This window comes from Lepisosteus oculatus, chromosome 7 (genome assembly GCF_040954835.1).
Source record: "Lepisosteus oculatus isolate fLepOcu1 chromosome 7, fLepOcu1.hap2, whole genome shotgun sequence".
Taxonomy (NCBI): domain Eukaryota; kingdom Metazoa; phylum Chordata; class Actinopteri; order Semionotiformes; family Lepisosteidae; genus Lepisosteus; species Lepisosteus oculatus.
In genome coordinates this window covers 459133-485140 of record NC_090702.1, presented here as the reverse complement: position 1 = coordinate 485140, position 26008 = coordinate 459133, and the positions used below count along the sequence as shown (strand labels likewise).

Below are 26008 nucleotides of genomic sequence, written 5' to 3'. Positions count from 1 at the left end.
ACCCATCACGGCCCAGGCCTGCTGGTGAGGTGTGCAGACCAGAGCGACCGCAAGCTCTCTGCTGCCACCTGCTGGCGGCACTCCCACAGCGCCGCAGGCCAGCCCAAGCGCATCGTTCCCAGCGTCGGCTCCCCTGCTTCCTCTCGATCGGTCTCCTTGCAGGAGAAGGAGACAGGGGCGGCAGCAGGAGTTATCTGCTGGGTTACGCGCTGCGTGTGCTGTTGGGTGTTACCGACTACAGGGCGGAGAGTAAATCATTTCCCTTCTAATTCAAACCCAAAGCGCCCTGACTACCGCAGCACGCTGGTGAGAACTCGTACTATTCCGAAAGCCACAGCTCTCCACCAGCTCCCTGCGCCACTGACTGATTCACACGGGCGAGAGCCATGCTCCCTGCTCCTGCTCCGGCTGCTCCCAGTGTCTCCGCCTGCCTGGTGTGAGAGAGCGACCACAGCACAGGGTCAGGGGTCAGGGGTCAGGGGTCAGGGGTCAGGGCAAGCAGGCACAGCTTCGACAAGTCAAGATCCGCTCCTGTGGCTGGGAGGTTGCCAGTTCGTATCCCGCGGCCGACAGAGGAATCCTTCTCCGATGGGCCCCTGAGCGAGGCCCTTCACCCCAGCTGCTCCAGGGGTGCTGTATAAATGTCTGACCCTGCGCTCTGACCCCCAGCTTCTCTCCCTGTGTGTGTGTCTCCTGGAGAGCGAGCTGGGGTCTGAGAGAAGACACATTCCTCATGCAAGACACTGTATCTGGCCAGTAAAGTGATCTTATAAATCTTGTAAATACCTCTGTCAAAGCGCCGTGGAAGTCGGCTGCTTGTGGCGGGGGCGCCCCCGAGCTCCTGCCCTGACTCGGGCGTCCCGGGAGCGTCTGTGTCCCCGGGGGGGAACGTGCTGCTGGGGACACGCCCTGCGCTGCGGAGGAGACTCTCCCCTCCTCCTGTAACCCGAGCCGGCTGCCGCCTGCGCCCTCCCCTCCGGCCCCGGGCCGACAGCTCCGCAGACTCGCGCGCACAGGCGAGGGAGCAGGCTGTGTCCCGCTCTGTCCCGCTCTGTCCCGCCCTCGCCCTCGCCCATGGCGGCCTGCGTGCTGACGGAGGACCACTTCAGCTGCCCGGTCTGCCTGGACCTGCTGCAGGACCCCGTGGCGCTGCCCTGCGGGCACACCTACTGCATGGACTGCATCAGGGGCCACTGGGACAGGTCGGCGCCCACCGGCGTCTACAGCTGCCCCCAGTGCCGGGAGACCTTCTCCCCCAGGCCTGTCCTGCGCAGAAACACCATGCTGGCCGGGGTGGTGGAGACGCTGAAGAGGCCCGGACACACAGCCTCTCCTCCTCCTCCTCCTCCTCCTCGCCCCTGTTTTGCCCCTGGAGACGTGCCGTGTGACGTCTGCGCGGGGAGGAAGATGAGAGCTGTGAGGTCCTGCCTGGTGTGCCTGGCCTCTTACTGCCAGACTCACCTCGACCTCCACAACGAATCCCCTGCTTTCAAGAAGCACTCGCAGGTCAGCACCAGGGCGGGGCCCCGGCACCGGGCTTGTCCGGCTCACCAGAAACTGCGGGACGTGTTCTGCCGCACCGATAACACCTACATCTGCCCGCTGTGCTCCGAACGCGACCACGGCGGCCATGACACCGTCTCCACTGCAGCGGAGAGGATGGAGAAGCAGGTGAGGAATCCCACTCTTTACCGGGGGCGAGATCGGAGAGACACAGGGTTCGACGGTGTTCCGGGACTAGAACACGAGAAGGGCTTTGATTTTACACGGGCTGGATCAGGAGTGCAGGACAGTCTGCCTGTCTCTGTAGAATACAATCAGCATGTTTTAACAAGGGGCAAAGGGGATGTTCAACTCTGCAGGAAAGCTCAGGAATTCGACATGCCATTGTAAAAGAAGTAGTTCAGGCGGGGAGCTGCGTCAGCATGCATAGGCTGCAAAGGAACAAGAAACAGGTTTATCCCAGCTGAGAAGAGAAGAAAGAAAACACAACGTTTCGGCCGTGGAGCCTTCTTCAGGTGTGAGCTCCAAGGCCGAAACGTTGTGTTTTCTTTCTTCTCTTCTCAGCTGGGATAAACCCGTTTCTTGTTCCTTTGGAAAATAAGGTTTGTTTCTTTGAGACTCCATACCTGATGGAAATCACTTTGCCGCTGTTTAAGTGGAAGAAGGAAGTGATAACGCTGTGAGTTTCAGTGAACTGGCTGGAATCAAGCAGGACCGGTTCAGCCACTCTCAGGAATGTGCGCGTCAGAAACATGTCTCTGCATTCCTCCACAGAGGCAGCTCAGGGCGACACAGGCACAGACCCAGAGCAGGATCCAGGAGAGAGAGAAGGAGATGCAGGACCTGAGCCAGGCTGTGGAGTTACTCAGAGTGGGTACTGACACACTGACACCCACAGACTGAGAAGACTGAGTTAGACATGTTCACTTCAGCATTTGGTTCAGACAGAATGGTGGCTTGTCACAGGTCTCCTTTCTGAAGTGATTATCTTAGCTGGGAAGAGAAAAAGAGAGTTCTGACTGAAAGACAAATCCGGGTTTCTTCCTCTGATCGGAGATGAAAGTCTCCTTTTGACTCTCCAGTTTCAGTGTTTCCCCTCTGTAATCTGCTGTGTGTCTCCTCACCCAGAGCTCGGCTCAGAGAGCTTTGGAAGACAGCGAACGGATCTTTACTGAGCTGGTCCGCTCCATTCAGAAAATGCGTTCTGAAGTCGAAGAGCTGGTGCGATCTCAAGAGAGGGCTGCAGTGGGTCAGGCTGAAGGACTCCTGGAGCGACTGGAGCAGGAGATCGCTGAGCTGAGGAGGAGAGACGCTGAGCTGAGCCAGCTCTCACACACAGAAGATCACATCCATTTCCTCCAGGTAACAGCACTGCTCTGGGACTCTCTGCAGTCCAGAAGGGAGTCTCTCACACAGAGCTCTCCAATGGAGCTGCTCCTGGCTTCTCCCCAGGAATGTGTGCTGGAGCCCAGTGTGTTTGACTGGAAACTCCTCTCTCTCTCTTCCCTGCTGCAGAATTTCCAGTCCGCCTGTGTCCCTCCTGGAGCTGGGGAACTACCGAGCATTGCTGCCAACCCACACTTCTCATTTGGGGTTGTGAGGGAAGCTCTTTCAGAACTTCAGGAACTGCTGGAGGACATTTGGAAAGGGGAATCCCTCAAGATCTCCAGGAGAGGTTGGTGGAGAAACTCTTTCCAGGCGCTCTGTGGAGCGGCTGATCTCACTCTGTTCCCAGTTCCGTGTTTCACAGCCCCTCACTCCACAGATCCAGTCTGAGTGCAAGCGTTTTTTTTACCTGGCTATCGTCACCAAGCCTTTGGCTTCTTGTCAGTCCAGCCTCCCTTATGCAGAGCTGTGAAGGTCTTGATGTTCCTACAGATTTTAATTTGTATTGATCGGAACTCTATTCTTTGGGAATTATCCATCCATCCACCCATCAATTCATCCACTCATCAGTCCAAACACCCACCCATTAATCCTCCCATCCACTCATCAATCCACCCATCAACTCATCAATTAATCAGTTCATCCACTCATCAATCCACCCATCAACTAATCAATTAATCAATTTCATCCACTCATCAGTCCACCCATCAGCTCATCAATTAATCAATTCATCAGTCCACCCATCAACTCAATCATCAATCCATCTGCCATTAATCCACCTACCCCCTCATCAATCCAACCAAATATCCACTCGATCCATCCATCCACCCAGTCAATCACTTCATCCACCCATCCATACAACCAACAGCTCATCAATTCATCCACCCACCCATCCACTCTTCAATCCGACCATCAGTCAATCAACTTATCCACCAATCACTTCACCCACCCATCGGTGCATCATCAGAAAGCTGCTCCGTGCAGACGAGGGTCATGGCCACACAGAGGTGACCTGTGACCTGTGGCCCGCAAGGCTCAGCTCAGCTTCTCTCTCCGTCTCCCTAGTGAACGAGGTTCCTGTCTACAGTCTGAAGACCCCAGGGCCCAGGCTCAGAGTGGAGATTCCCCAGCGTGAGTCTGTTTTCACAGGGAAGAGACGAGCACACAGGCGCACACTCACTGCAGCTCGGTCACACAACGCCTTTCAGTTCACTTGTGACCACAGGAGCAGGCCGAGGAACGGCTCTGCGGGGGTTCGAGTGATCTGAATGCCAAGGGTCGTCCACGCTGTAGGAGCTCTTAGAATCAACCAGCCAGACGGCCTCAATGTGTAACGGACACGGACTGGAATCCGTGTCAGATCTTATAGAAGACCCCATGCGATGCAGTAAGAGCTGGAGAAAACAGGAGGCGTGGTAAAAGGGAACACACAGGGGTTTAATAGTGCACAAAATAATAGTGACAGTCCGTGAGACATTGTACAGGGGAAGACAAAACGGCATCCAAATCCAAACGGGTCCAAGGGGAGGTCAAAGCACAGTCCGAGAGTCCATCAACTAGAAGTCCATCCTGGGACGCGACAAAGTTAAAATCCCCGGGAGGGAGGAGCACACGGACAAACGAAACATGGAGGTCCAAGGGTGACGGGGCGAGATCCTCCAGACCCCGGGCTCAGGAAGCGGGAGGTGTCGGGATGAGGCCTATGCCCTCAGGAGACAGACGTAGGGTTTCCTGGTGCTAGGCGGGCCTCGCGACATCTTACCCTAATGATGAGCCCCGAGGACTGGAGGAGCTGGTCTTTAAATAATAACACTAAAAGGGTACACCTGGAGAGCTAAATCACACGAACAATAATGGGAGCAGTGGAGCGCCCTCTAGGGAGGGATGTCGGGCGTGACACAATGAGCTTCATCTCTAGGATAATGACGGACAGTACATCACCGTGACTGACCCACCGCTCAACAGGGGGCTCATGAGGCACAAGCACATGGAGAATCCCCAGCCATCCACAAGGGTGTGTTGTAGAAGGACTTACGATACCACCCACTCTGTCTCTACACAGAGACAACAGCACCCAGCTCTGCACTCAACCACCCGTCCCAGCTGAACCCACGAGTCCTCTTATATACCAACCTAGATCTGACTCACCCCATGTGACAATGCGGCTCTCAGACCGTCACCAGATGCACAATCAGTGCACCACACGCGATCCTAGCTACACACAATAGGGGACCTGGTGACCTCTAGTGGCAGGCAGGCAGAAATGACTGGCTGTTCGAAAAATAAGGCACCGTGGCCCAGGAATCTGCTGGCCGATCAGTCTTCTAGCTGCATTGGGAAAGAGCTACAGGAGAGCTGCGGAAGATCCGGGGGGAGCTCATATTGAAGGTGCGTTTGGAAATAACGGGGGTTTAGAGAGGGTGAGCTGTTTCTGAGAACACGCCACATCACCAAGAGGCACGGCCGGAACCGGCGGCGTGTAGCCCCAGCGACGTGTGCCCTGCGTCTCCGGCAAAGATCGCGCAGACCCGGACGGGGGACGAAGAGCCTGTGATCAGAGGAAGGGTCTCAGGGTGGGCTCCGGCGGGGGGTAATTTAGCAGTTAAATAATCTGAGTGCCACACTGTGAGGGTTTCTTCCTCAGGGTGGGCTAACGGAGGTCTCAGCACAGACCAGCACAGCCCAGCACAGCCTAGCACAGCACAGCACAGCATAGCACAGCACAGCCCAGCACAGCCCAGCATAGCCCAGCACAGCACAGTACAGCACAGCACAGCACAGCATAGCACAGCACAGCCCAGCACAGCCCAGCATAGCCCAGCACAGCACAGTACAGCACAGCTCAGCACAGCCCATCACAGCACAGCCAAGCTCAGCACAGCCCAGCACAGCCCAGCCCAGCACAGCCCAGCCCAGCACAGCCCAGCCCAGCACAGCACAGCACAGCTCAGCACAGCACAGCACAGCTCAGCACAGCACAGCACAGCACAGCACAGCGCAGCACAGCACAGCACAGCCCAGCACAGCCCAGCACAGCACAGTACAGCACAGCTCAGCACAGCCCAGCACAGCACAGCTCAGCTCAGCACAGCACAGCCCAGTACAGCACAGCCCAGCACAGCACAGCACAGCACAGCACAGCACAGCGCAGCACAGCACAGCACAGCCCAGCACAGCCCAGCACAGCACAGTACAGCACAGCTCAGCACAGCCCAGCACAGCACAGCTCAGCTCAGCACAGACCAGCACAGCCCAGCTCAGCACAGCACAGCCCAGTACAGCACAGCCCAGCACAGCACAGCATAGCACAGCACAGCACAGCTCAGCTCAGCACAGCACAGCCCAGTACAGCACAGCCCAGCACAGTACAGCACAGCTCAGCACAGCCCAGCACAGCACAGCTCAGCTCAGCACAGACCAGCACAGCCCAGCTCAGCACAGCACAGCCCAGTACAGCACAGCACAGCTCAGCACAGCACAGCACAGCTCAGCACAGCACAGCCCAGCAGAGCTCAGCACAGCACAACAGGGGGACGAGGAAGCCTGCTGGGTAGCCAAGCAAACAAGCCTAAAGATGTATAAGGTGCTGATTTGGAATATACTGTACATCTGCTGGAGCATTGAACACCTGTTGTGTTATCATATAAAAATGGGATGCTGTGCTTACTATATATAAATACAGAAAGGGTATATTCAGACTCCAGATGACAGTATTGGTTATTACTGGTCCTGGAACTGCCCTGATCCATCTCCCTCAGTCCTGTTTCTCTCTGTGTCTCTGTCTCTCCAGTGAAGGAAACTCCAGCCTTCAGTCTGCAGACTCCAGAGCCCAGGACCAGAGCAGAGCTTTTACACTGTGAGTCTCTTTTCACTCCTGCTCCCCACTGACAAATGCACTCACACACACCTGGAGCTGACTGTCCTCTTCTCTCCAATCAGAAACCCCAGTGTGTATCTTACTGGGCTGTGGGGGCGGGACTCTAGTGGAGATCTGCTCAGGGATTGGTCTGTTCTGCCTGTCACTCATCTGACTGTCCTCTTCTCTCCAATCAGAAACCCCAGTGTGTATCTTACTGGGCTGTGGGGGCGGGACTCTAGTGGAGATCTGCTCAGAGATTGGTCTGTTCTGCCTGTCTGTCCTCTGACTGTCCTCTTCTCTCCAATCAGATGCCTGTCGGCTCACACTGGACCCCAACACAGCGCACAGACACCTCTGTCTGTCTGAGGGGAACAGGAGGGTGATGAGGAAGACACAGCAGTGCTCGCACCCCCCTCACCCCGAGAGATTCGACTCCTGCCCCCAGGTGCTGTGCAGAGAGGGGCTGTCCGGCAGTCGCTGTTACTGGGAGGCGCAGTGGAGTAGGGGAAAGGCATCGATCGGCGTCACTTACAAAGGACTCAGCAGGAAAGGGGAGGGTGATGACTGTCGCCTGGGACTGAACGACCAGTCCTGGAGTCTGTGCTGCTCCGGGTCCAGCTGCTCCTTCTGGCACAACGGCAAGAAAACTGCAGTAGCTGCCCCTCCCTCCTCCAGGATAGGGGTGTATGTGGACCACAGGGCTGGGACTCTGTCCTTTTACAGCGTCTCTGGGGACACAGCGACCCTCCTGCACAGAGTCCAGGCCTCCTTCACGGAGCCCCTCTACCCTGGGTTCGGAGTCTGGACGTTTGGCTCCAGTGTGGCCCTGTGCCAGCTGAACTAGCCCCTCTGTCGCCGATCGTGGAAATAACTGGAATCAAAGCCCACACTGCGAAGGAGAGGCTGGAGGTGTGCCTGTAACTGCCTGGTGTGCTTTCTGTCTTTCTAATTGGGTGAGCAGCCTGGCCGGTGACCTGCGTTATTCTCGCCAGGCGTGAAGGTGAGCCCAGAGCCCAGCGCCACGCAGGGGACCCCGCCTCTCCGGTGTCGCAGTCGCAGGCGGGAGGGAAACCGGGGCCGAAAATGTCCTGAATCTAAACACCTTTTCCATTCCCAGCAAACCCAGGAAGACGAGCCCTTTCCAGCTGGTTGTCAAGCCTCAGTCTGAGGACTGTGCTGGGTCGCGGTGAGCACCCCGCAGGCCTGTTCGCTCTCGGGGACACTGCTCACATCGGGGTGACGGGGTGAGTGAGCCCCAGGGGGACCGACCCCCCTGGCTCTGCTCGGACCCGGCGCTGCAGGCCGGAGGGGCGCAGGACACGGGGGGAGGCTGCTGAAACCCCCAGAGATAGCGGGGTCCCTCGGACAGACCCCCCCCGGCCGGGAGCTCAGGGGAGGGATCAGGGGCCAGACGCGAGGTCAAAGGTCAGGAACAAGCGTCTCTGAGACAGGGGCGTCGATGTTGACGCGGCAGCTTGACCCGGAACGGGACGCAGTGCAGACAGGAAACACTTTCCAGTCTCAGTCTGATTACTGTCCGAGCTGCGGGTGGGACCGGCGGACAGCTCGTCGGACGAAGAGAAGGTCTTGCAGCCCCTCCAGCCTGAACCAGGAGCGCGACGCCGCGTGGCAGAATTCCTGCCCATCAGCCCCTCTGACCTCTCTCTGCCCCAGCTGGGGTACTTCCTGATTAGGGATCCGGCACGGGCCCCCGGGCAGACAGTCCCTTTCCAGACCCCCGCATTGTCTGAAAATCGGTTTTCAATGTACCGGAGTAATAAATGTCAAAACGAAGTAAATGACCCTGTTGTTAATGGTGTTAGTGTGAATACCATGACAGCACACATCTGAACGGCACAGCAAACGCCATCACACTGAGTACAGCAGACCTGCGACAGGAAGACAGCCAGAACAGTATGGTCAATAACACTCACTGGAGTATTCCATTGAAAAAAGAAAAAAACTGTCATGTGATTTGTAAACGACGTGAATCATGTTCGCATTGTGCATATAAATCGTGCCAGTACCACGTTAAAATTACTCCGCGGACAATCGTTAAACTAAAAGCACAGCACTGCAGTACAGGACCATCTGTACGAATGCCAACAGCAGGACTTTGCATGCTGTATGATTCACAGGCCACGATTCACACACTCACACACACACACAGACTGTCACAGGAACAGAATAGCTGAGTTTTACTGCTGTCAGCTCGTTCTTCCAGTCCGACTGTCCTATCGCTCTCGGGGGCGGGAATGTCCTGGCTGGATGTGTGCTCACGCTGCCAGAGAGGTTAGGCTGCGCCTGGAGCTGCTGGCCAGCCAGAAGCGGCTCAAAGCAGGGACCCCGCCCCCTGTCCAGCCTGGACACGCCTCCTCCACACTGGTTTCGTTTCTCTGAAAACGAAAGTCTCCTCTGCCTCTCAGTCAGTTCCTGCAGTCAGTCAGTCTGCAGGAAGATGGCAGAAGCCAGCATCTGTATCACCCAGGACCAGTTCAGCTGCTCGATCTGTCTGGACGTGCTGAGAGATCCAGTGACTCTTCCCTGTGGACACAGTTACTGTGTGGGCTGTATTAAGAGTCACTGGGATCTGGATGATCGGACTGGAGTCTACAGCTGCCCCCAGTGCAGACAGACCTTCACCCCAAGGCCTGTTCTGGGCAAAAACACCGTTCTGGCTGAAGTGGTGGAGAAACTGAAGGAGACAGGGCTCAGTGGTCCTTCTGCTCCCAGTCCTTCTGGCCCTGGAGATGTGCTGTGTGATGTCTGTACTGGGAGCCAGGTGAGAGCTGTGAAGTCCTGTCTGGTGTGTCTGGCCTCTTACTGTCAGACTCACCTCCAGCCTCACTGTGAAGCTGCTCCACTGAAGAGACACCAGCTGGTCGAGGCCACAAGACAGCTGGACAGGAAACTCTGTTCTCGTCACAGCAAGCTGCTGGAGGTCTACTGCCGCACTGACAGAACGTGTGTTTGTCTGATGTGCACGGTGGACGATCACAGAGGCCACGACATCATCCCAGCCGCAGCGGAGAGGACAGAGAGACAGGTGAGGAGCTGAACTGTTCGCTTGCAGCAGCTGTGATAGAGGATCCGATGCAGCACTGAGTAAAGAGGTTGCAGGACATCTCTGTGCTACACACGCTGTTGTCGTTAAGTGTGTCTACACATGTGCTGTGGTGCTGTGTGTAACACACAGGGAATGCATGGGCACACTTGTCTGTAGCACAGATTCTGATGTCTCTGCAGGGTGACGGCATTTGGATTGAAGTCGTGTTTCTCTTTTGAGCGTGATCTGATGCAAACTAGTTTGTTTTCTGCATAATGACAGCACACACAGCCCTTAATGTGAGACACACACAGCTCTGGACATGTGAAACACACACACCTCTGGAAACGAGACATACTCACTCAGCTCTGGACATGAGACACACACACACACGCACACACGCACACACACACACACACACACACACACATACACATACACATACACATACACACAGCTCTGGACATGAAACACACACACACAGTTCTGGACATGAGACATACTCACTCAGCTCTGGACATGAGACACACATACACACACACACACACACACACACACCTCTGGAAACGAGACATACTCACTCAGCTCTGGACATGAGACACACACACACACGCACGCACGCACACACGCACGCACGCTCGCACGCACGCACACACGCACGCACGCACGCACGCACACACAGTTCTGGACATGAGACATACTCACTCAGCTCTGGACATGAGACACACATAAACACAAACACAGCTCTGGACATGAGACACACACACACACAGCTCTGGACATGAAACACACATAAACACACACACAGCTCTGGACATGAAACACACACACACACAATCTGCCACCAGCACTGTAGTCCAGAGTCCACAGACTGACTTGAAGGAAGTATTGTAGCACAATGAGCAGAACTGACTGTTTACAGTCAAACCCTAACCCTAACCTTCAGGCAGGTAGGGAGAGTCCACAGCAGAATTGTCCTGAGTGTCTGTGTTTCTCCACAGAAAAAGCTGGAGGCGACACAGAGACAAACCCAGCAGAGACTCCAGGAGAGGGAGAAGGAGCTGCAGGAGCTGAGACAGGCTGTGGACTCACTCAGAGTGGGTATTGACCAGAGGGGTGGACACACTTGCACATGTCTGACTCTGGCCTGGGGTCCTTACTCCTCACCAGGCTTGAAACAGACTCCTGCTGTTGTACGTGACTCCTCAGGAGGAGCAGAAAGGCGAGGATGGATATCGTATCATCAGGAATAGCCACAGGGCCATAAGTGGTGCATTTCAGTTATGGACCCATCAAAAACCCACTCACAGTAATACCATAGGGTGTCCAGAGCTGGAGTATAAATCCCTCTGGGACACTGCTGGAGCGCTGGACACCACTGGGACACTCACTCATGAGTGTACTCCTCCTGTCCCTCCACACTGACTCTCGCCTCCTCTCCAGCCATCAGCCAGCGAGGAGGCCGGCGTGGGGCCAGGTCTCAGCCATCTGGGCTCGAATATTGATCATTCAGATCATATTGATCATCCTGATCAGGCCCGATGTCACGTTGCTGGTCCTGGGGTCTAGTGGTGGGAGAACTGGACCGGAGCTGAGATGTCTCAGAGACAGAAAGGAGCTGCTGGGTCCATGGAGTGTACTAACCCCCCCTGTGTCCCTCAGAGCTCTGCGCAGAGAGCGGTGGAGGACAGCGACAGGATCTTCTCCGAGCTGGACCGCTCCGTCAAGAGGATGCGTCACGCCGTCGCACAGCTGATCCAAGTTAACCAGCAGGCGGCGGAGATCAGGGGCGCAGCTCTCCTGGAGCGACTGGAGCAGGAGATCGCCGAGCTGAGGAGGAGAGACGCTGAGCTGAGCCAGCTCTCACACACAGAGGATCACATCCATTTCCTCCAGGTAACAGCACTGCTCTGGGACTCTCTGCAGTCCAGTCCCAGTTTGAGCTGTCAGTTGATCCAGGCTTCTCCTCAGAATAAAAATAATAATAAACTTCATTTTATATTGCGCCTTTAAAGGTGGCTTCTCAAAGCGCTTTACAGAATACAATATAATAAAGAAAAAAAACACAAGATAAGCAGGATGAGGAGACAGTAGATGCTGGTAGCAGAGGAGTAAAGAACAGTTCAGCAGACTCTTCTGAAGAAGGAGGTGTTGAGTCTGGATTTGAGGGAGTTTAGAGAAGGCGACTCTCTGATATCCTTGGGGAGAGGGTTCCAGAGCTCTGGGGCGCAGCAGGAGAAGCCCTGTCACCCCTAGAGTGTGGTCGGGCTCGGGGGACAGACAGGAGAGCAGGATGAGCAGAGTGAAGGTTGTGAGGTGGGGAGCAGGGCGACCACAGCTCAGTCAGGTACTGAGGCGCCGAGCCATGCAGAGCCTCACAGGTGAGCAGGAGGATTTTAAAGTCGACATGGAACCTGACAGGAAGCCAGTGCAAGGACTCCAGGACAGGAGTAATGTAATCACTTGCACTGGACCTGGTCAGGACTCTGGCTGCCGAATTTTGGACAGTGCAATTTTGGACACTGAAGTTTGTTCAATGCGGATTTAGAAACCCCAGAGAGCAGAGCTTTACAGTAGTCGGTTTGGGAAAAGACAAATGTGTTGATCAGCCACAGTTAGTGATAACACAGGGTGTAGTCCAGTGATAATTCTGAGGTGAAAGAAAGATGTTCTGACAATATGCTGCACATGTGGGTCCAGTGTCAAGCCTTAATCAAATATCACCCCAAGGTTTGATTTCCTTCCTTGAGCTTCTCTCTCCCTCTCCGCTGCGGTAGAGCTACAAGTCCTTCTGTGGCCGGCCTGCAGGGGGCGATGTGCCCAACATCTCTGTCAATCCGGACTTCTCCTTCGGGGTAGTGAAGAAGAGCGTCCTTAAGCTGAAACGGCAACTGGAAGACATCTGGAAGGAGGAGTCAGTCAAGATCTCCAGGACAGGTCGGTGGACAAACTCACTGTGACGTCTTTCCAGAAAATCTCCGGTTTTCCATCCCTTGACCTAAGAGCGTAATTCGTTCCCAAAACTGTTTGTAAGGGGAAGATCTGTCAAATGAAATTCTCTTCATTTACAGCAAAGTAAAGCCTCCAGCTTCATTCCCAGAGTCTAGAAAGCGGTCCAGTATATCTGATTCTTACACTGCCCAAGGAGCAGCGCTGCGTGCTTGTGGAAGTTACCCTAGCACAGCAGTTAACACAGTTAACGGACAAGGCACGCCGAGGACTGTGTAGGGGGTCACTCTGTGAGGACGGTGTCTCCTGTTCAGACTAGGAAGGACGCGCCTTTGTTGTAGTGAAAATCTCTTTGTCACTTCCAAGGGGTCTCCACGCACTGTATCCGATTGGAATGGCTACTCTTGTGTTTGCCCAGTTGGATTAAGAGGAGGCCGTTCGGAGCAACAAGCCCATTTGGCAGTTAGTCCGCTGTTTCTTGACAGAAGCCAAGCTTTGGGCTTCAGCCACACAGCTGTTCCACACCCCTGCCGCCCTTTGTGTAAATATCTGTGGAACCCATACAGATTTAACCTTTCGATGAAGTACCTGGAGAAGCACAGCCGGCGCCAGGGTAAAAAGCTGTAGGGGGGCGTCTGAGATTCTGACAGTTACGAGGCTCTGAATCGTTAAGAAAAAATAGTTGTAAAGCGCAAACTTCTATAACTCCAGTCCTAGTTACATAACGATTGTAAACACAAGGATAAACCACTGCCCAGAATCGGTCCACCTGCGCACACAGGGGGCATTAACGTTACCCATGTCTCCCCAGTGAATGAAGCCGGTGTCTACAAGCTGAAGGCTCTGCAGCCCAGGACCAGAGCCGAGTTCTTACACTGTGAGTCTGTTTCTGCTGGGAGAAGCCTGGTTACTGCAAAGAGCAGAGCTGATGAACACTGTGTCAGACAGGAGCCCTCCCACACACGCCCCAGTCTGACTCGCCCCCAATCAATCACACACATCTGTGAACAGACTCACCTCCAATCACACACATCTGTGAACAGACTCACCTCCAATCACACACATCTGTGTACAGGGCGGTGGCTCTGTGGCTCAGGATCTGCGCCCTGTGGCTGGAAGGTTGCTGGTTCAAATCCCACAGCCGGCAGAGGAATCCTACTCTGTTGGGCCCCTGAGCAAGGCCCTGAACCCCAGCTGCTCCAGGGGCGCCGTATAAATGTCTGACCCTGCGCTCTGACCCCCAGCTTCTCTCCCTGTCTGTGTTTCTCATGGAGAGCAAGCTGGGGTCTGCGAAAAGACAAATTCCTAATGCAAGAAATTGTATGTGGCTAAGAAAGTGATCTTATCTTACATCTGTGAAAAGACATGACCCCGATCAGACTCACCCTATGTGTATCTTACTGGGCTGTGGGGGCGGGACTCTAGTGGAGATCTGCTCAGGGATTGGTCTGCTCTGCCTGTCTGTCCTCTGACTGTCCTCTTCTCTCCAATCAGAAACCCCAGTGTGTATCTTACTGAGCTGTGGGGGCGGGACTCTAGTGGAGATCTGCTCGGGGATTGGTCTGTTCTGCCTGTCACTCATCTGACTGTCCTCTTCTCTCCAATCAGAAACCCCAGTGTGTATCTTACTGGGCTGTGGGGGCGGGACTCTAGTGGAGATCTGCTCAGGGATTGGTCTGCTCTGCCTGTCTGTCCTCTGACTGTCCTCTTCTCTCCAATCAGAAACCCCAGTGTGTATCTTACTGAGCTGTGGGGGCGGGACTCTAGTGGAGATCTGCTCAGGGATTGGTCTGCTCTGCCTATCTGTCCTCTGACTGTCCTCTTCTCTCCAATCAGAAACCCCAGTGTGTATCTTACTGGGCTGTGGGGGCGGGACTCTAGTGGAGATCTGCTCAGAGATTGGTCTGTTCTGCCTGTCACTCCTCTGACTGTCCTCTTCTCTCCAATCAGAAACCCCAGTGTGTATCTTACTGGGCTGTGGGGGCGGGACTCTAGTGGAGATCTGCTCAGGGATTGGTCTGCTCTGCCTGTCTGTCCTCTGACTGTCCTCTTCTCTCCAATCAGAAACCCCAGTGTGTATCTTACTGGGCTGTGGGGGAGGGACTCTAGTGGAGATCTGCTCAGGGATTGGTCTGCTCTGCCTGTCTGTCCTCTGACTGTGCTCTTCTCTCCAATCAGATGCCTGTCGGCTCACACTGGACCCCAAAACAGCGCACAGGGACCTCTGTCTGTCTGAGGGGAACAGGAGGGTGACCTGGGTGCGACAGGACTGCTCGCCGGTCGACCTCCCGCAGAGGTTCGACTGCTGGGGCCAGGTGCTGTGCAAAGAGGGGCTGGCGGGGGGGCGCTTCTACTGGGAGGTGGAGTGGAGCCGGGGCGTGGCGGCGGTGGGCGTGGCGTACGCGAGGCTGCCGCGGAAGGGCCGGGAGGCGGCCTGCGCCCTGGGGAGCAACGCCCTCTCCTGGCGGCTGTCCTGCTCGGGCGCCGGCTGGGCGGCCTGTCACGGCCAGCGCACCACGGCGATCGCCGCCCCGCCGGGCCCCCGCGTGGGCGTGTTCCTGGACCACCCGGCGGGCCGGCTGTCCTTCTACAGCGTGTCCGGCGACGAGCTCGCCCTGCTGCACAGCTTCCAGGCCGCCTTCACTGCGCCCCTGTACCCCGGCTTCGGCGTCTACGGCTACGGGGGCACCACGGTGGCGCTGCGCCAGCTGGAGCTGCCCCCGCCGCTGTGACCCCCCCCCGGCGTCCGGCCCCCCCCCTCCTGAGGCACAGCGCCCCCCCTCCTGAGGCAGAGCGCCCCCCCCGGCGTCCGCCCCCCCCCCTCCTGAGGCAGAGCGCCCCCCCCGGCGTCCAGCCCGCCCCCCCGGCGTCCGGCCCCCCCCCTCCTGAGGCAGAGCGCCCCCCCCGGCGTCCAGCCCGCCCCCCCGGCATCCGGCCCCCCCCTCCTGAGGCACAGCGCCCCCCCTCCTGAGGCAGAGCGCCCCCCCCGGCGTCCAGCCCGCCCCCCCGGCGTCCAGCCCGCCCCCCTCCTGAGGCAGAGCGCCCCCCCCGGCGTCCGGCCCCCCCCTCCTGAGGCACAGCGCCCCCCCTCCTGAGGCGGAGCGCCCCCCCCGGCGTCCGGCCCCCCCCTCCTGAGGCAGAGCGCCCCCCCCGGCGTCCGGCCCGCCCCCCTCCTGAGGCAGAGCGCCCCCCCCGGCGTCCGGCCCGCCCCCTCCTGAGGCAGAGTGACCCCTCCGCTGTCCACCCTCAGTGTCCTCAGCAGGACAGGCGTGTCCTGAGCAGAGTGACCCCTCCGCTGTCCACCTTCAGTGTCCTCAGCAGGACAGGCGTGTCCTGTGCAGAGTGACCCCTCCGCTGTCCACCCTCAGTGTCCTCAGCAGGACAGGCGTGTCCTGTGCAGAGTGACCCCTCCGCTGTCCACCCTCAGTGTCCTCAGCAGGACAGGCGTGTCCTGTGCAGAGTGACCCCTCCGCTGTCCACCCTCAGTGTCCTCAGCAGGACAGGCGTGTCCTGAGCAGAGTGACCCCTCCGCTGTCCACCCTCAGTGTCCTCAGCAGGACAGGCGTGTCCTGTGCAGAGTGACCCCTCCGCTGTCCACCCTCAGTGTCCTCAGCAGGACAGGCGTGTCTTGAGCAGAGTGACCCCTCCGCTGTCCACCCTCAGTGTCCTCAGCAGGACAGGCGTGTCCTGAGCAGAGTGACCCCTCCGCTGTCCACCCTCAGTGTCCTCAGCAGGACAGGCGTGTCCTGAGCAGAGTGACCCCTCCGCTGTCCACCCTCAGTGTCCTCAGCAGGACAGGCGTGTCCTGAGCAGAGTGACCCCTCCGCTGTCCACCCTCAGTGTCCTCAGCAGGACAGGCGTGTCCTGAGCAGAGTGACCCCTCCGCTGTCCACCCTCAGTGTCCTCAGCAGGACAGGCGTGTCCTGAGCAGAGTGACCCCTCCACTGTCCACCCTCAGTGTCCTGAGCAGAGTGACCTTTCCGGTTTGCCTGGGTCACCCCGCGCTCCTCGATTCCTGACGCACCTGAGTGCGCTGATGGAAACTCCAGCCGGATCCCGAAGGGCTCAAAGAGAATCCCTGGATCAGCAGTTCCCGGCTGGACTCCCTCTCCTGGACGTTTTGTCTGTAGCCGACTCAGATCCGTTACTACAACCTCCAGGTCCTGCAGTCCCCTCGCTCGCCATAGGAGTCTCCCCCACCAAAACACAGACGAGGGACCATTCCCGAGACGAACTCACACGGAGAACAAGACAAGGGAGAGGAGCCAAAGCACATTCTTCTACAGCTCCGTGCCAATTAAGTGCGATTATGGGTAACCGTATTCAAACGCTTTTTTCATTCCGCTTGAATGTTTTCCTATCGCAATGTGTGTGTGTCAAGTGAGATGAAGCGAGTAAAACAGTGTTCATCTGTGTGAATACTGATGTGACCAACGGGAGCTCATGCAGACTCCACACAGACAGGCCCCTGAGGGCTGCTGGGTCTTCACCATACAGTACTGTTCGAATGCGAGGCGGCGTGGTGGTGCAGTGGTGAGCCCTGCGCTGGCGCCCTGGGTGCAATTCCGGGGGTGCTGTCTGTGTGGAGTCTGTATGTTCTCATCGTGCTCGTGAGAGTCCCCTCCGGGTGCTCCGGTTTCCCGCCACAGTCCAGAGACATGCTGGGGGGTTAATTGTCTTCCGGAGAAATTGCCCCTGGTGTGAGTGTGTGTGTGTGTGAGTGACCGTGAGTTTGAGTGAGCGGGAGTGTGTGATGGACTGGTGTCCAAGTTATACTCTACATTGCGCCTGGTGCTTGCTGGGATAGGCTCTGTCTCCCCCAGTGACCCTGGACTGGATAAAGCAGTGAGAGAATTTAGATTCTCAAGCGTCCTCTGTTTCACGAACTGTCCACTAGGTGGCAGCAGTCAAGATGGTGTTGAATGATGGTTTGTCGCAAGCATGGAAATTGCGTGATACAGGCGCGACCGAAGCGTCAGTAGACTCACGAACTGTGACCTCTGTCTCATGCAGACGTGTAGCAGGAACATAACTTGTACTTTGCTCCATAATAAACCGTAAAAGTGAATTCTGCATTTGTACAACAAAGGAGAGTTTTCGTACTCCAAATAAACTGTTCACTCACATGAGAGAGAGAGAATCACAACGGGTCCCAATCCTACTGGGAGAGGGAGGAGGGAACCTGTCCCAGCCTGAGGAACAGTGAGTCTGTCTCCCAGTAATGTTCCATCTGTCTACAGTATATGTCAATATTTTATAATATGTCTTTTTTGTAAATGTAGATTTTTTTTCTTTTATTTTTTGTTCTGCTTTATGTGAACTTCATTATTTTTATTCACTTTGGCAACACTGATTGTACCCACCGGTCATGCCAATAAAGCACCTGGAATCGAATTGAAAATTGAGAGAGCTGTTCACTCACACCAGGGGGAGAGGGTCATCGTCATGCGATGTCCAGAGAAGGGAAGCTGGGGTGTCCAGTTTGTGTGGGGGTGTCCAGATGGTGCTGCCGCTCACCAGCGAGAGAAAGGGGGAGCAGGGGAAGTTCGGGGCGTCCCCTTTACATAGGGAGCAGTAGGCGGAGAGGCTGCCAGGGTGAAAGGTCAGGGGGTAACGGCGCAGTCCATCTCCAGGGGAGGGGGAGAATGTTTCATTTTCAGATCAGCCTCTGCGCAGGAATCAGGTCACACGGGACACCCCAGGAAGAGTTTCACTTTATTGTCCTTACAAAGTAAAAACCCTCGAGCACCTCGTTATCGTCCGACTGACAGCTGAGAGAAGAGTAGCTGGAGAGGAGGGGTGAAAACAGGCACTTCCTCCCGCCTCTGACTGCCAGGCCCGGCCCTTCGCCTCGGACCCCCTCAGCGCCGCAGTGGAGAGGACGACGCGTCTCCGAAAGCTCAGCCAGTAGCGGGGTACTGGCGGGGGATGACAGTGGCGGGGTCTGTGTGCCGGTAGTAGTGGTTATGGAACGTAGGGAAAACGTTGGGGTGACCCACACACGAGCGAGGAAGAGGAGGGGGTGCAGGATCAGGTGCCAGTCTCGTCGGCTGCCTTCATCCCTCCCCAGCTGTCGATACAACTGCATTGAAAAGGGCTCAAAGCAACAAGACAATAACAAGCAGTTTCACAGACATGACCCTTCCTCTGCTGTGTAATATACCAGGCACTCAGGAAACACACACACACACACACACACACACGAGCCCAGCCAGTGGTCAAGCCTCAGGAAACACACACACACACACACACACACACACAAAAGAGCCCAGATAGCGGTCAAGCCTCAGGAAACACACACACACGAGCCCAGCTAGCGGTCAAGCCTCAGGAAATACACACACACACACACACACACACACACACACACACACGAGCCCAGCCAGTGGTCAAGCCTCAGGAAACACACACACCTCAGGAAATACATACACACACACACGAGAGAGCCCAGCCTGCAGGCACACAGGCAGTTACGAGAGCTAAGTGGGGTTACAGACGCACCCCCATACTGATGCACTGGGGGGGGAGTGAGCCAGAGAGTCAGCATGAAGCACAGCAGCGTGGGGCCGCGCCGGGAGAGAATCCGAGGGGGTCCGGCAGGGCGGAGCTCACTTGAGGGCTGGTTTGGTTTCTCTCACCAGCTCCAGCTGTTCAATATCTCTCATGAAGGTCTTCAGGCAGTCCCTGCGGTACTGGAAGACAACCACGAGCCCAGTCATGGAACAAGAAGGCGAAATAGCTCGGCTTTTGTACGGAGGGGCCATCCGTAGGGAAAAAAAAGTGATATCGAGGGAACGATTTTACAGTTCGTGCGCAATAACTAAATGGTTCCCTCGCTTTCTTTAACTCGTGCGCACGAAATAACGTTTTCTAGGACTGCTAGGACAGATGTGGCACTAGCAGTGAAAGAGGTGCAGTCCTCACTAGTAGTTCAAGAGTACAGTAGCTACACTGCCCGAGTAACTCATCCCCAGACCAAAATCAAACTTGATAATCTCTATCCGTCACCCTCCTCTACAGCAGCGTCAGACACTTCCTGTAGGCTTCATTGTACGACTATGAAGTCGCGGTAACGTGTTCGCTAGCGTTTGACAGCGTTGTCAGGAGCCGGGGATAACGCTGGCGTTTTAGAAACTTTCTATGTGCGTGCGACTAGACAGAGAAAACGGAGGAAAGAGACAGAAAACGTTCTTTCGTGCGCACGAATTGTACATCATTCCCTCGATGTTTTTCCTACCGCTGGCCCCTCCCTGACGCCATACTTGTGCCAGGAAGGGACGTGCCCATGGGAATGGACAGCCACATGGCGGAGGTGTTGTGGCCCTCAGGAAGATTGTGAGATCAGGACACAGACCTGCCCGTTTGTCTTCTTCTTGTGACTTAAAGCGAAAACGGTTTCCTTATTTGACCTGGAGTGCACTGGGAGAAAGCAGCCCAGCAGTGTCCTGTCCTGGGAGTGTGTGTGTACCAGTGTCCCCAGTCCGTGAGGCAGCAGAAGGACCTGTGACGGTAGACTATTCGCCACACTGATCGCTCGGCACACTTGTGTCTGTTGTTTTGCAGGAAAACATGGTTTTGTCTCGGGAGACCGTGAGCAACACATCTCACATGTGTCTGAACAGCAGCACAAATCGGCGTGAGAAATACAGAAGGCTGATCTTTAGACAAGTTACGAGGAGCTGGACTGAAATGCGATGTCACTTACCTTTGTTTTCTCAAGGAATTTTTTACTGATCATACTCTTTGAACTGTGGTTCTTTAAAGTCCGATGGTATATTTCCTCTGTCCGTTTTATAATCCCCAGTGCCAATAGCATGGTCTGTTGGAGGAAACACCAGTAACATTTCTTTTACTGCTCCACAGACAATACATCTGTAGTGATAGACTGTCTGGAGTTTAAGTAGAAAAATCCCATTTCAGCCAAGCTAACCAGTCATCTGACACAAATGAGCTGATAAATACGAAGGAACAGAGAACTTAATACTTTGACATTAACTCGTCTGGCTGAGAAAATCAGAGCACTGGCCCAAGGTCACAGCTGTGGAGAGCTCCAGAGGAATCCCCCAAATAGCCCACACCCCAGTACTGTGTGTGCGTGTGCTTGTGCGTGTGTGTGTGTGTGTGTGTGTGTGAGTGTTATTTTTCCTGGGAGAGTCTCCTCAGCTGCTCCGTCTTTGCTCTGGATGAGAGCAGGCCCTGTCCTGTCACAGGACACACGCTGGAGTCAAGCAAGACAAAGGTAGCTCCCGTGGACTAGAACACAGCATGCAAGCTCCACACAGACACGTCTTCCAGTCTGCAGTTAAAGTCAGATCTTATCTTACTTCAGCTTGACATCTTGTCACATACAGTCTTCCACACACAGTTCATTTATTTCTCCTTAAGGATTCAACTCAATCACCCGTCTGTATTGCCTTTTACCAACTACAATAGCCAGGTTTGTGCCGACTGCATTGATTTTTATATATCTGTCAAACATTAAATTTCACGGTTTCTGTTCTTACCTCAAAGAACTCGCCCAGCACCTCCACAAACTGGCTGAGGCCAGCGTCGCCGTGGAGACGCTTCTTGAAATCCGTCAGCTTTTGGGTTACTCTCTCGAACGTGGCTGCAGGGAGGAAGAGTGTGGTGGTGAGCTGTGGTCACGCAGGGCTCTGCTCTACCTGCCCTTGGGGCGTGACGCTGCGCTGGGCTTCGTCCTGGCCCAGTCTGCTGGCTGGGAAGGGGAAACGCTCAGACTGGACCCAGGAGAAGGCCGAGACACCAGAGGGGCACCCAGGCGCCGTGTTCCCCCCCCTGAAGAATGAAGAGAACAGGGTGGGGGGGGGGGGCGGTGTCGGGGCGGGACTGCGGAGTCTCGGGCCGCTCCGCTGGGACACTGGGATGGAGGGACGATGAGAACGATCCTGACGCTGCTGTAGCCCTGTGCAGGCGATGGGGTCCCCCCGCACACCGCAGGTACTGGCCAGCGTGCCCCTTCACCCCCGGGCCTCACAGGCTGTCGCTGAAATACTAGAAATAAACGGATGCACACGAGGCAGAAAAGCAAGCCAAGCGATGTTAAAATAATAAATCAGGGAACCTATTTCCTACCTATTTCCGTGCGCATCTCTGCGATTTTCCTGGTCTCCTCCTCAATCGCGTTCCTGTTTTTCTGAATGTCGGACGCCAGCCGGGTGATCTTGTCTCTGGTCCTTTTCTCTTTCTCTGCGGCCTCTTTCATCTTGTCCCGGTATTCCACGGCCTTGACCGAGGCCACCGCTGTCCCGGTGACCGTCCCCGCCAGCGTCGCCGCGGCCAGGACAGGGCCGACGACCGGCACGAAGAACAGCAGACCCGAGGCCACGGCGCCGCCCACCGAGGTGGAGACGGCGGCGGCGGTGGCCACGGCGTGCTCGCGGTCGTGCTCCTCGGCCAGCTGCTCGTACCTGCGCCGGTCGCTCTCCGCCTGCCGCTTCTCATCTTCGGTCTCTCTCTTCAGCTCCTCTTTGAGCTCCATCACCTGCTGCTTCTGCTTTATGGTGGCGTTTTTCTCCTGGATTTCCTCCTCCAGTTCCTGCTTCTTCCTCTTCATCTCGCTTATGCTGGTGTTGATAGTGAACTCGTAGAGGAAGAACTCTTCCTTCACTGCTTCCACGTTCTGGGGAAGACCGCATTGCAACCTGTCAAACGTGCAGCATCAGGAACATCGTGCTTCTAATCGTTTCACAAAGTACTGAACATGCATGTGGTCTCCAATGTCCTCAGATCCAACCATTACTGTATATTAGTTTTCGCAGTGGTGAAACTCGCATTTAAAATACAGTACTAATGAGACAGCACTGACTGCAAGAATGAGAACACAGCCCTTCCAGTCATTTCCATCAGCTGTCAGCAGCAAAATCACAACAAACTACCTATCGCGAGGCGCAAGACCACCTCTGCTCACAGCAACACCCTCTTTCTCCACCAGACCTCTTTCCTGCAGACAGCTCTATGTCCAGGGACCACAGACTGCTCACTGGCCATGTGTACAGCACCAATACAGTATGATCATTAAAGCAACAGCGTGTCGAAAGATCCAGATCCCAGCATGCACGCTGTGAAGATGAGAAGGAATTAAGAACCGAGGAAGAGGGGAGTCCTGTTAGAGAGCTGCCGACGGTCTCTCCGAGAGTTGTGCTGCTCTGAGAGGAGAGCCCCCTGCAGCAGTGAAGGCGTGACTTCGATTTCAAGCTCAGAGCCAGGCCTGTACTGTCTCTGCTTTCTTTCCACGTTAGTGTTTGAAAAGATACTGAAGATATCAAATCCTTCCAAGAGGACATGGTCTCTGGAGGGCTGGGGTAGTAAATAATAATAATAATAATAATAATAATAATTGCTTACACTTATATAGCGCTTTTCTGGACACTCCACTCAAAGCGCTTTACGGGTAATGGGGATCCCCTCCACCCCCACCAGTGTGCAGCCCCACCTGGATGATGCGACGGCAGCCATAGTGCGCCAGAACACTCCCCACACACCAGCTCTCAGTGGGGAGGAGAGCAGAGTAATGAAGCCAGTTCATAGAGGGGGATTATTAGGAGGCCATGATTGATAAGGGCCAATGGGAAATTTGGCCAGGATGCCAGGGTTACACACCTACTCTTTTCGAGAGGCACCCTGGGATTTTTAATGACCACAGAGAGTCAGGACCTCGGTTTTACGTCTCATCTGAAGGACGGCACCTGTTTACAGTCTAGTGTCCCCCGTCACTATACTGGGGCATTAGGACCCACATGGACTGCAGGGTGAGCGCCCCCTACTGGCCCCACTAAGACCTCTCCCAGCAGCAGCCTCAGCTCTCCCAGGAGTCTCCCCTCCAGGTACTGGCCAGGCCCACACGGCTGGGCTCCAGTGGGGCTGTGAGCTGGGTGAGAGCGCCCCCTGCTGGCCCCACTAACACCTCTCCCAGCAGTCTCCCCTCCAGGTACTGGCCAGGCTCACACTGCTGGGCTCCAGTGGGGCTGTGAGCTGGGAGCTGCAGGGTGATATGGTCTAGTCTGCCATCCATAATTATTACTTTACATGCATGCTGAACAACATACCTGTGCCATTTTCTCTATAGTACCACGTACATCACAGGACGATGACACTTCCGCAATGGTGCTCACAGAGCTTTTAAAGTCCTGCAACACCTTCTTCAGTTTCTCTTGCATCTCCACTGTTTGCTCCTGCAAGGGTCCCATACTCTGCGCTTCTATCTTCGTGGCTGAAAACAACGCTTGAACATCTTCGATGTCCTTCTGCACCGCCCCCCAGTCTTGAAATTTCTTTAAATTCTGCACCGTTCTCTTTGAAAGCTGTTGATCAAACATTGTTGTAGACGGTTTGGCTTTTTTTAGCTGTAAAATTATAGAAACATAAAAGAACGAGGTTAAGCGTGCAATGGTATATGACTCCAAATATTCCTAGAAGCACACAGTAAAAAATTAAATTTTCATTCTAATCAAATTGGGGTTTCGTTCTGTTTTTTGAGAAATTTAGAACTACTTAAAATCCCACAAATGATCTTTCATGTTGCTGTCAACACATAATGAAAAAACCTGACTGCTGGTTCATCTGCAGTCATTGAGCACCAGTATGTTCTCTCCCTGACCGGAGGCCCAGAGGCGACACGGGCTTGAGAGACAGGTGTCACCTGCTCTGTGACCAGGAGGCAGTTGAGAACAGGGTATGAGGAATCGTCACGGCCGGCCTTCTGTGTACGAGCCCCGAGCAGGTAGCTCTGCCCAGACCCGGGACACCCTGACCCAGCGGCAGACCACACAAAACACAAGCTGGAAACCACAGTGTTCGGTTCAAGCAGTCACAATCCAGATTCAGCATTACCCACTAGCGAAAATGGTGAAAACATCGTGTGCAGAAATTCGGCAAACTGGGACACCACAGGAATTTGTGAATTTTGTGGAACTGGATGTACTTTTCAAAAGTCAGGATCAATCCAGGTGTCTAAGGCAATTATCACAGTTTGTGATTTCTAAACAGTCCTGAAGCTCGTGAATTTAGACTAAAGGTAAATAATTAAAATTGCTGTTTTGACAAAGTCGATGGTTTACAAACTTTTATGGAAAAAAAATAATACAACTTGCAGAAAGCTATTAGTCACAGAGAAAACAATATTCCTGAGTTAGGACCAGACAATATTGTGTTATTATGTACCACACATTGCATATTAAAAAGATGGAAAGACTTTCCATTTTGAAAACCTGCTTTCATTTTGTGATCACTAAGGAGTATTCAGACACTGTAATGTAATATAGTAGCTCTTTCACCTTTATGAAATAATTAAAACCTCTTGTGAATGAAATCAAATCAGTCTAAAACATAATTCCAGTGTACCTGTAAATATAACACTAACAGTTCATAGTTTATACAAAAAAGCGAAACAGATATTCAAATATGCACAATAAAAAATACAAAACACACTTACAGCTTTAAAACGTTCTTCGTTACTTCACACAAGTGAAAATCCCCTTTTAGTTTTGGGTGTTTGTAAGCAGCCATATATCTTGCAAGCCTCCAGGGTAATAAAATGTTTCCGCCCAACAGATTCTTAGAGAAAAACAGACAACACCTCAAACATATCAGCTTCTCCTCAGAGCACAATTTACAAGAAACAGAAACTGAAACCAGGTTATTTCACACTCTCATTATATATGAATAGTTCATATTTTGATCTGAAATGAATTATATATACAGTGTCCTCCAAATGTCCTGGGCAGTGAGGTCTGCACACCTGCTGGAGGTCATGTCTGCTCACCTGCTGGAGGTCATGTCTGCTCACCTGTGGGAGGTCATGTCTGCACACCTGCTGGAGGTCATGTCTGCTCACCTGCGGGAGGTCATGTCTGCACACCTGTGGGAGGTCATGTCTGCTCACCTGCTGGAGGTCATGTCTGCACACCTGTGGGAGGTCATGTCTACACACCTGCGGGAGGTCATGTCTGCTTACCTGTGGGAGGTCATGTCTGCTCACCTGCTGGAGGTCATGTCTGCTCACCTGCTGGAGGTCATGTCTGCTCACCTGTGGGAGGTCATGTCACGGCTGCCTCAGGAACTGGTTCATTCCTTGTACTGCTTATGGACCTGATGCTTGTACCATCACTTACTGAGGATGAGGTCTGATATTTTAGTGGAAAACAAATCACCTCCAATTTTAGGAGCTTAATTCAAGTGACACTAAGTCAAGTGTAACGAGTTAAAGCCATCTGCTACAACAGTTTGCGGGTTCCACAGCAACTCAA

At 54.5% G+C, this 26008-nt stretch overlaps 2 protein-coding genes across 3 annotated transcripts; both read left to right on the top strand.

Moving 5' to 3' along the window:
• Positions 1-1013: 1013 nt before the first annotated feature.
• LOC138240702 (tripartite motif-containing protein 16-like) lies at positions 1014-8550 on the top strand. 2 transcript variants are annotated; one of them, XR_011189980.1, is made up of 8 exons: positions 1014-1671; positions 2278-2373; positions 2632-2865; positions 3019-3178; positions 3955-4020; positions 6680-6745; positions 7057-7748; positions 7866-8550. XR_011189980.1 is itself a non-coding variant. In XM_069191865.1 (7 exons), the coding sequence occupies exons 1-7, from the start codon at positions 1075-1077 to the stop codon at positions 7590-7592; spliced, it is 1755 nt and encodes a 584-aa protein (XP_069047966.1). In that variant the 5' UTR covers positions 1014-1074; the 3' UTR covers positions 7593-8550. The 2 variants fall into 2 exon arrangements, 1 of the variants encoding a protein (XP_069047966.1); XM_069191865.1 differs by having other exon boundaries at positions 7057-8550.
• A 471-nt stretch (positions 8551-9021) lies between these two features.
• LOC138216026 (tripartite motif-containing protein 16-like) lies at positions 9022-15596 on the top strand. The gene is made up of 6 exons (XM_069191898.1): positions 9022-9794; positions 10796-10891; positions 11457-11690; positions 12572-12731; positions 13555-13620; positions 14922-15596. The coding sequence occupies exons 1-6, from the start codon at positions 9207-9209 to the stop codon at positions 15473-15475; spliced, it is 1698 nt and encodes a 565-aa protein (XP_069047999.1). The 5' UTR covers positions 9022-9206; the 3' UTR covers positions 15476-15596.
• The last annotated feature ends 10412 nt before the right edge of the window (positions 15597-26008 follow it).

Excerpts from the sequence above, each read along its gene's own strand:
- LOC138240702 (XM_069191865.1), top strand. The coding sequence starts at position 1,075 with ATGGCGGCCTGCGTGCTGACGGAGGACCACTTCAGCTGCCCGGTCTGC. Across the intron at positions 2,866-3,018 it reads ATCACATCCATTTCCTCCAG|AATTTCCAGTCCGCCTGTGT; the intron begins GTAACAGCACTG and ends TCCCTGCTGCAG. Across the intron at positions 4,021-6,679 it reads CAGAGTGGAGATTCCCCAGC|TGAAGGAAACTCCAGCCTTC; the intron begins GTGAGTCTGTTT and ends CTGTCTCTCCAG.
- LOC138216026 (XM_069191898.1), top strand. The coding sequence starts at position 9,207 with ATGGCAGAAGCCAGCATCTGTATCACCCAGGACCAGTTCAGCTGCTCG. Across the intron at positions 11,691-12,571 it reads ATCACATCCATTTCCTCCAG|AGCTACAAGTCCTTCTGTGG; the intron begins GTAACAGCACTG and ends CCGCTGCGGTAG. Across the intron at positions 13,621-14,921 it reads CAGAGCCGAGTTCTTACACT|ATGCCTGTCGGCTCACACTG; the intron begins GTGAGTCTGTTT and ends CTCTCCAATCAG.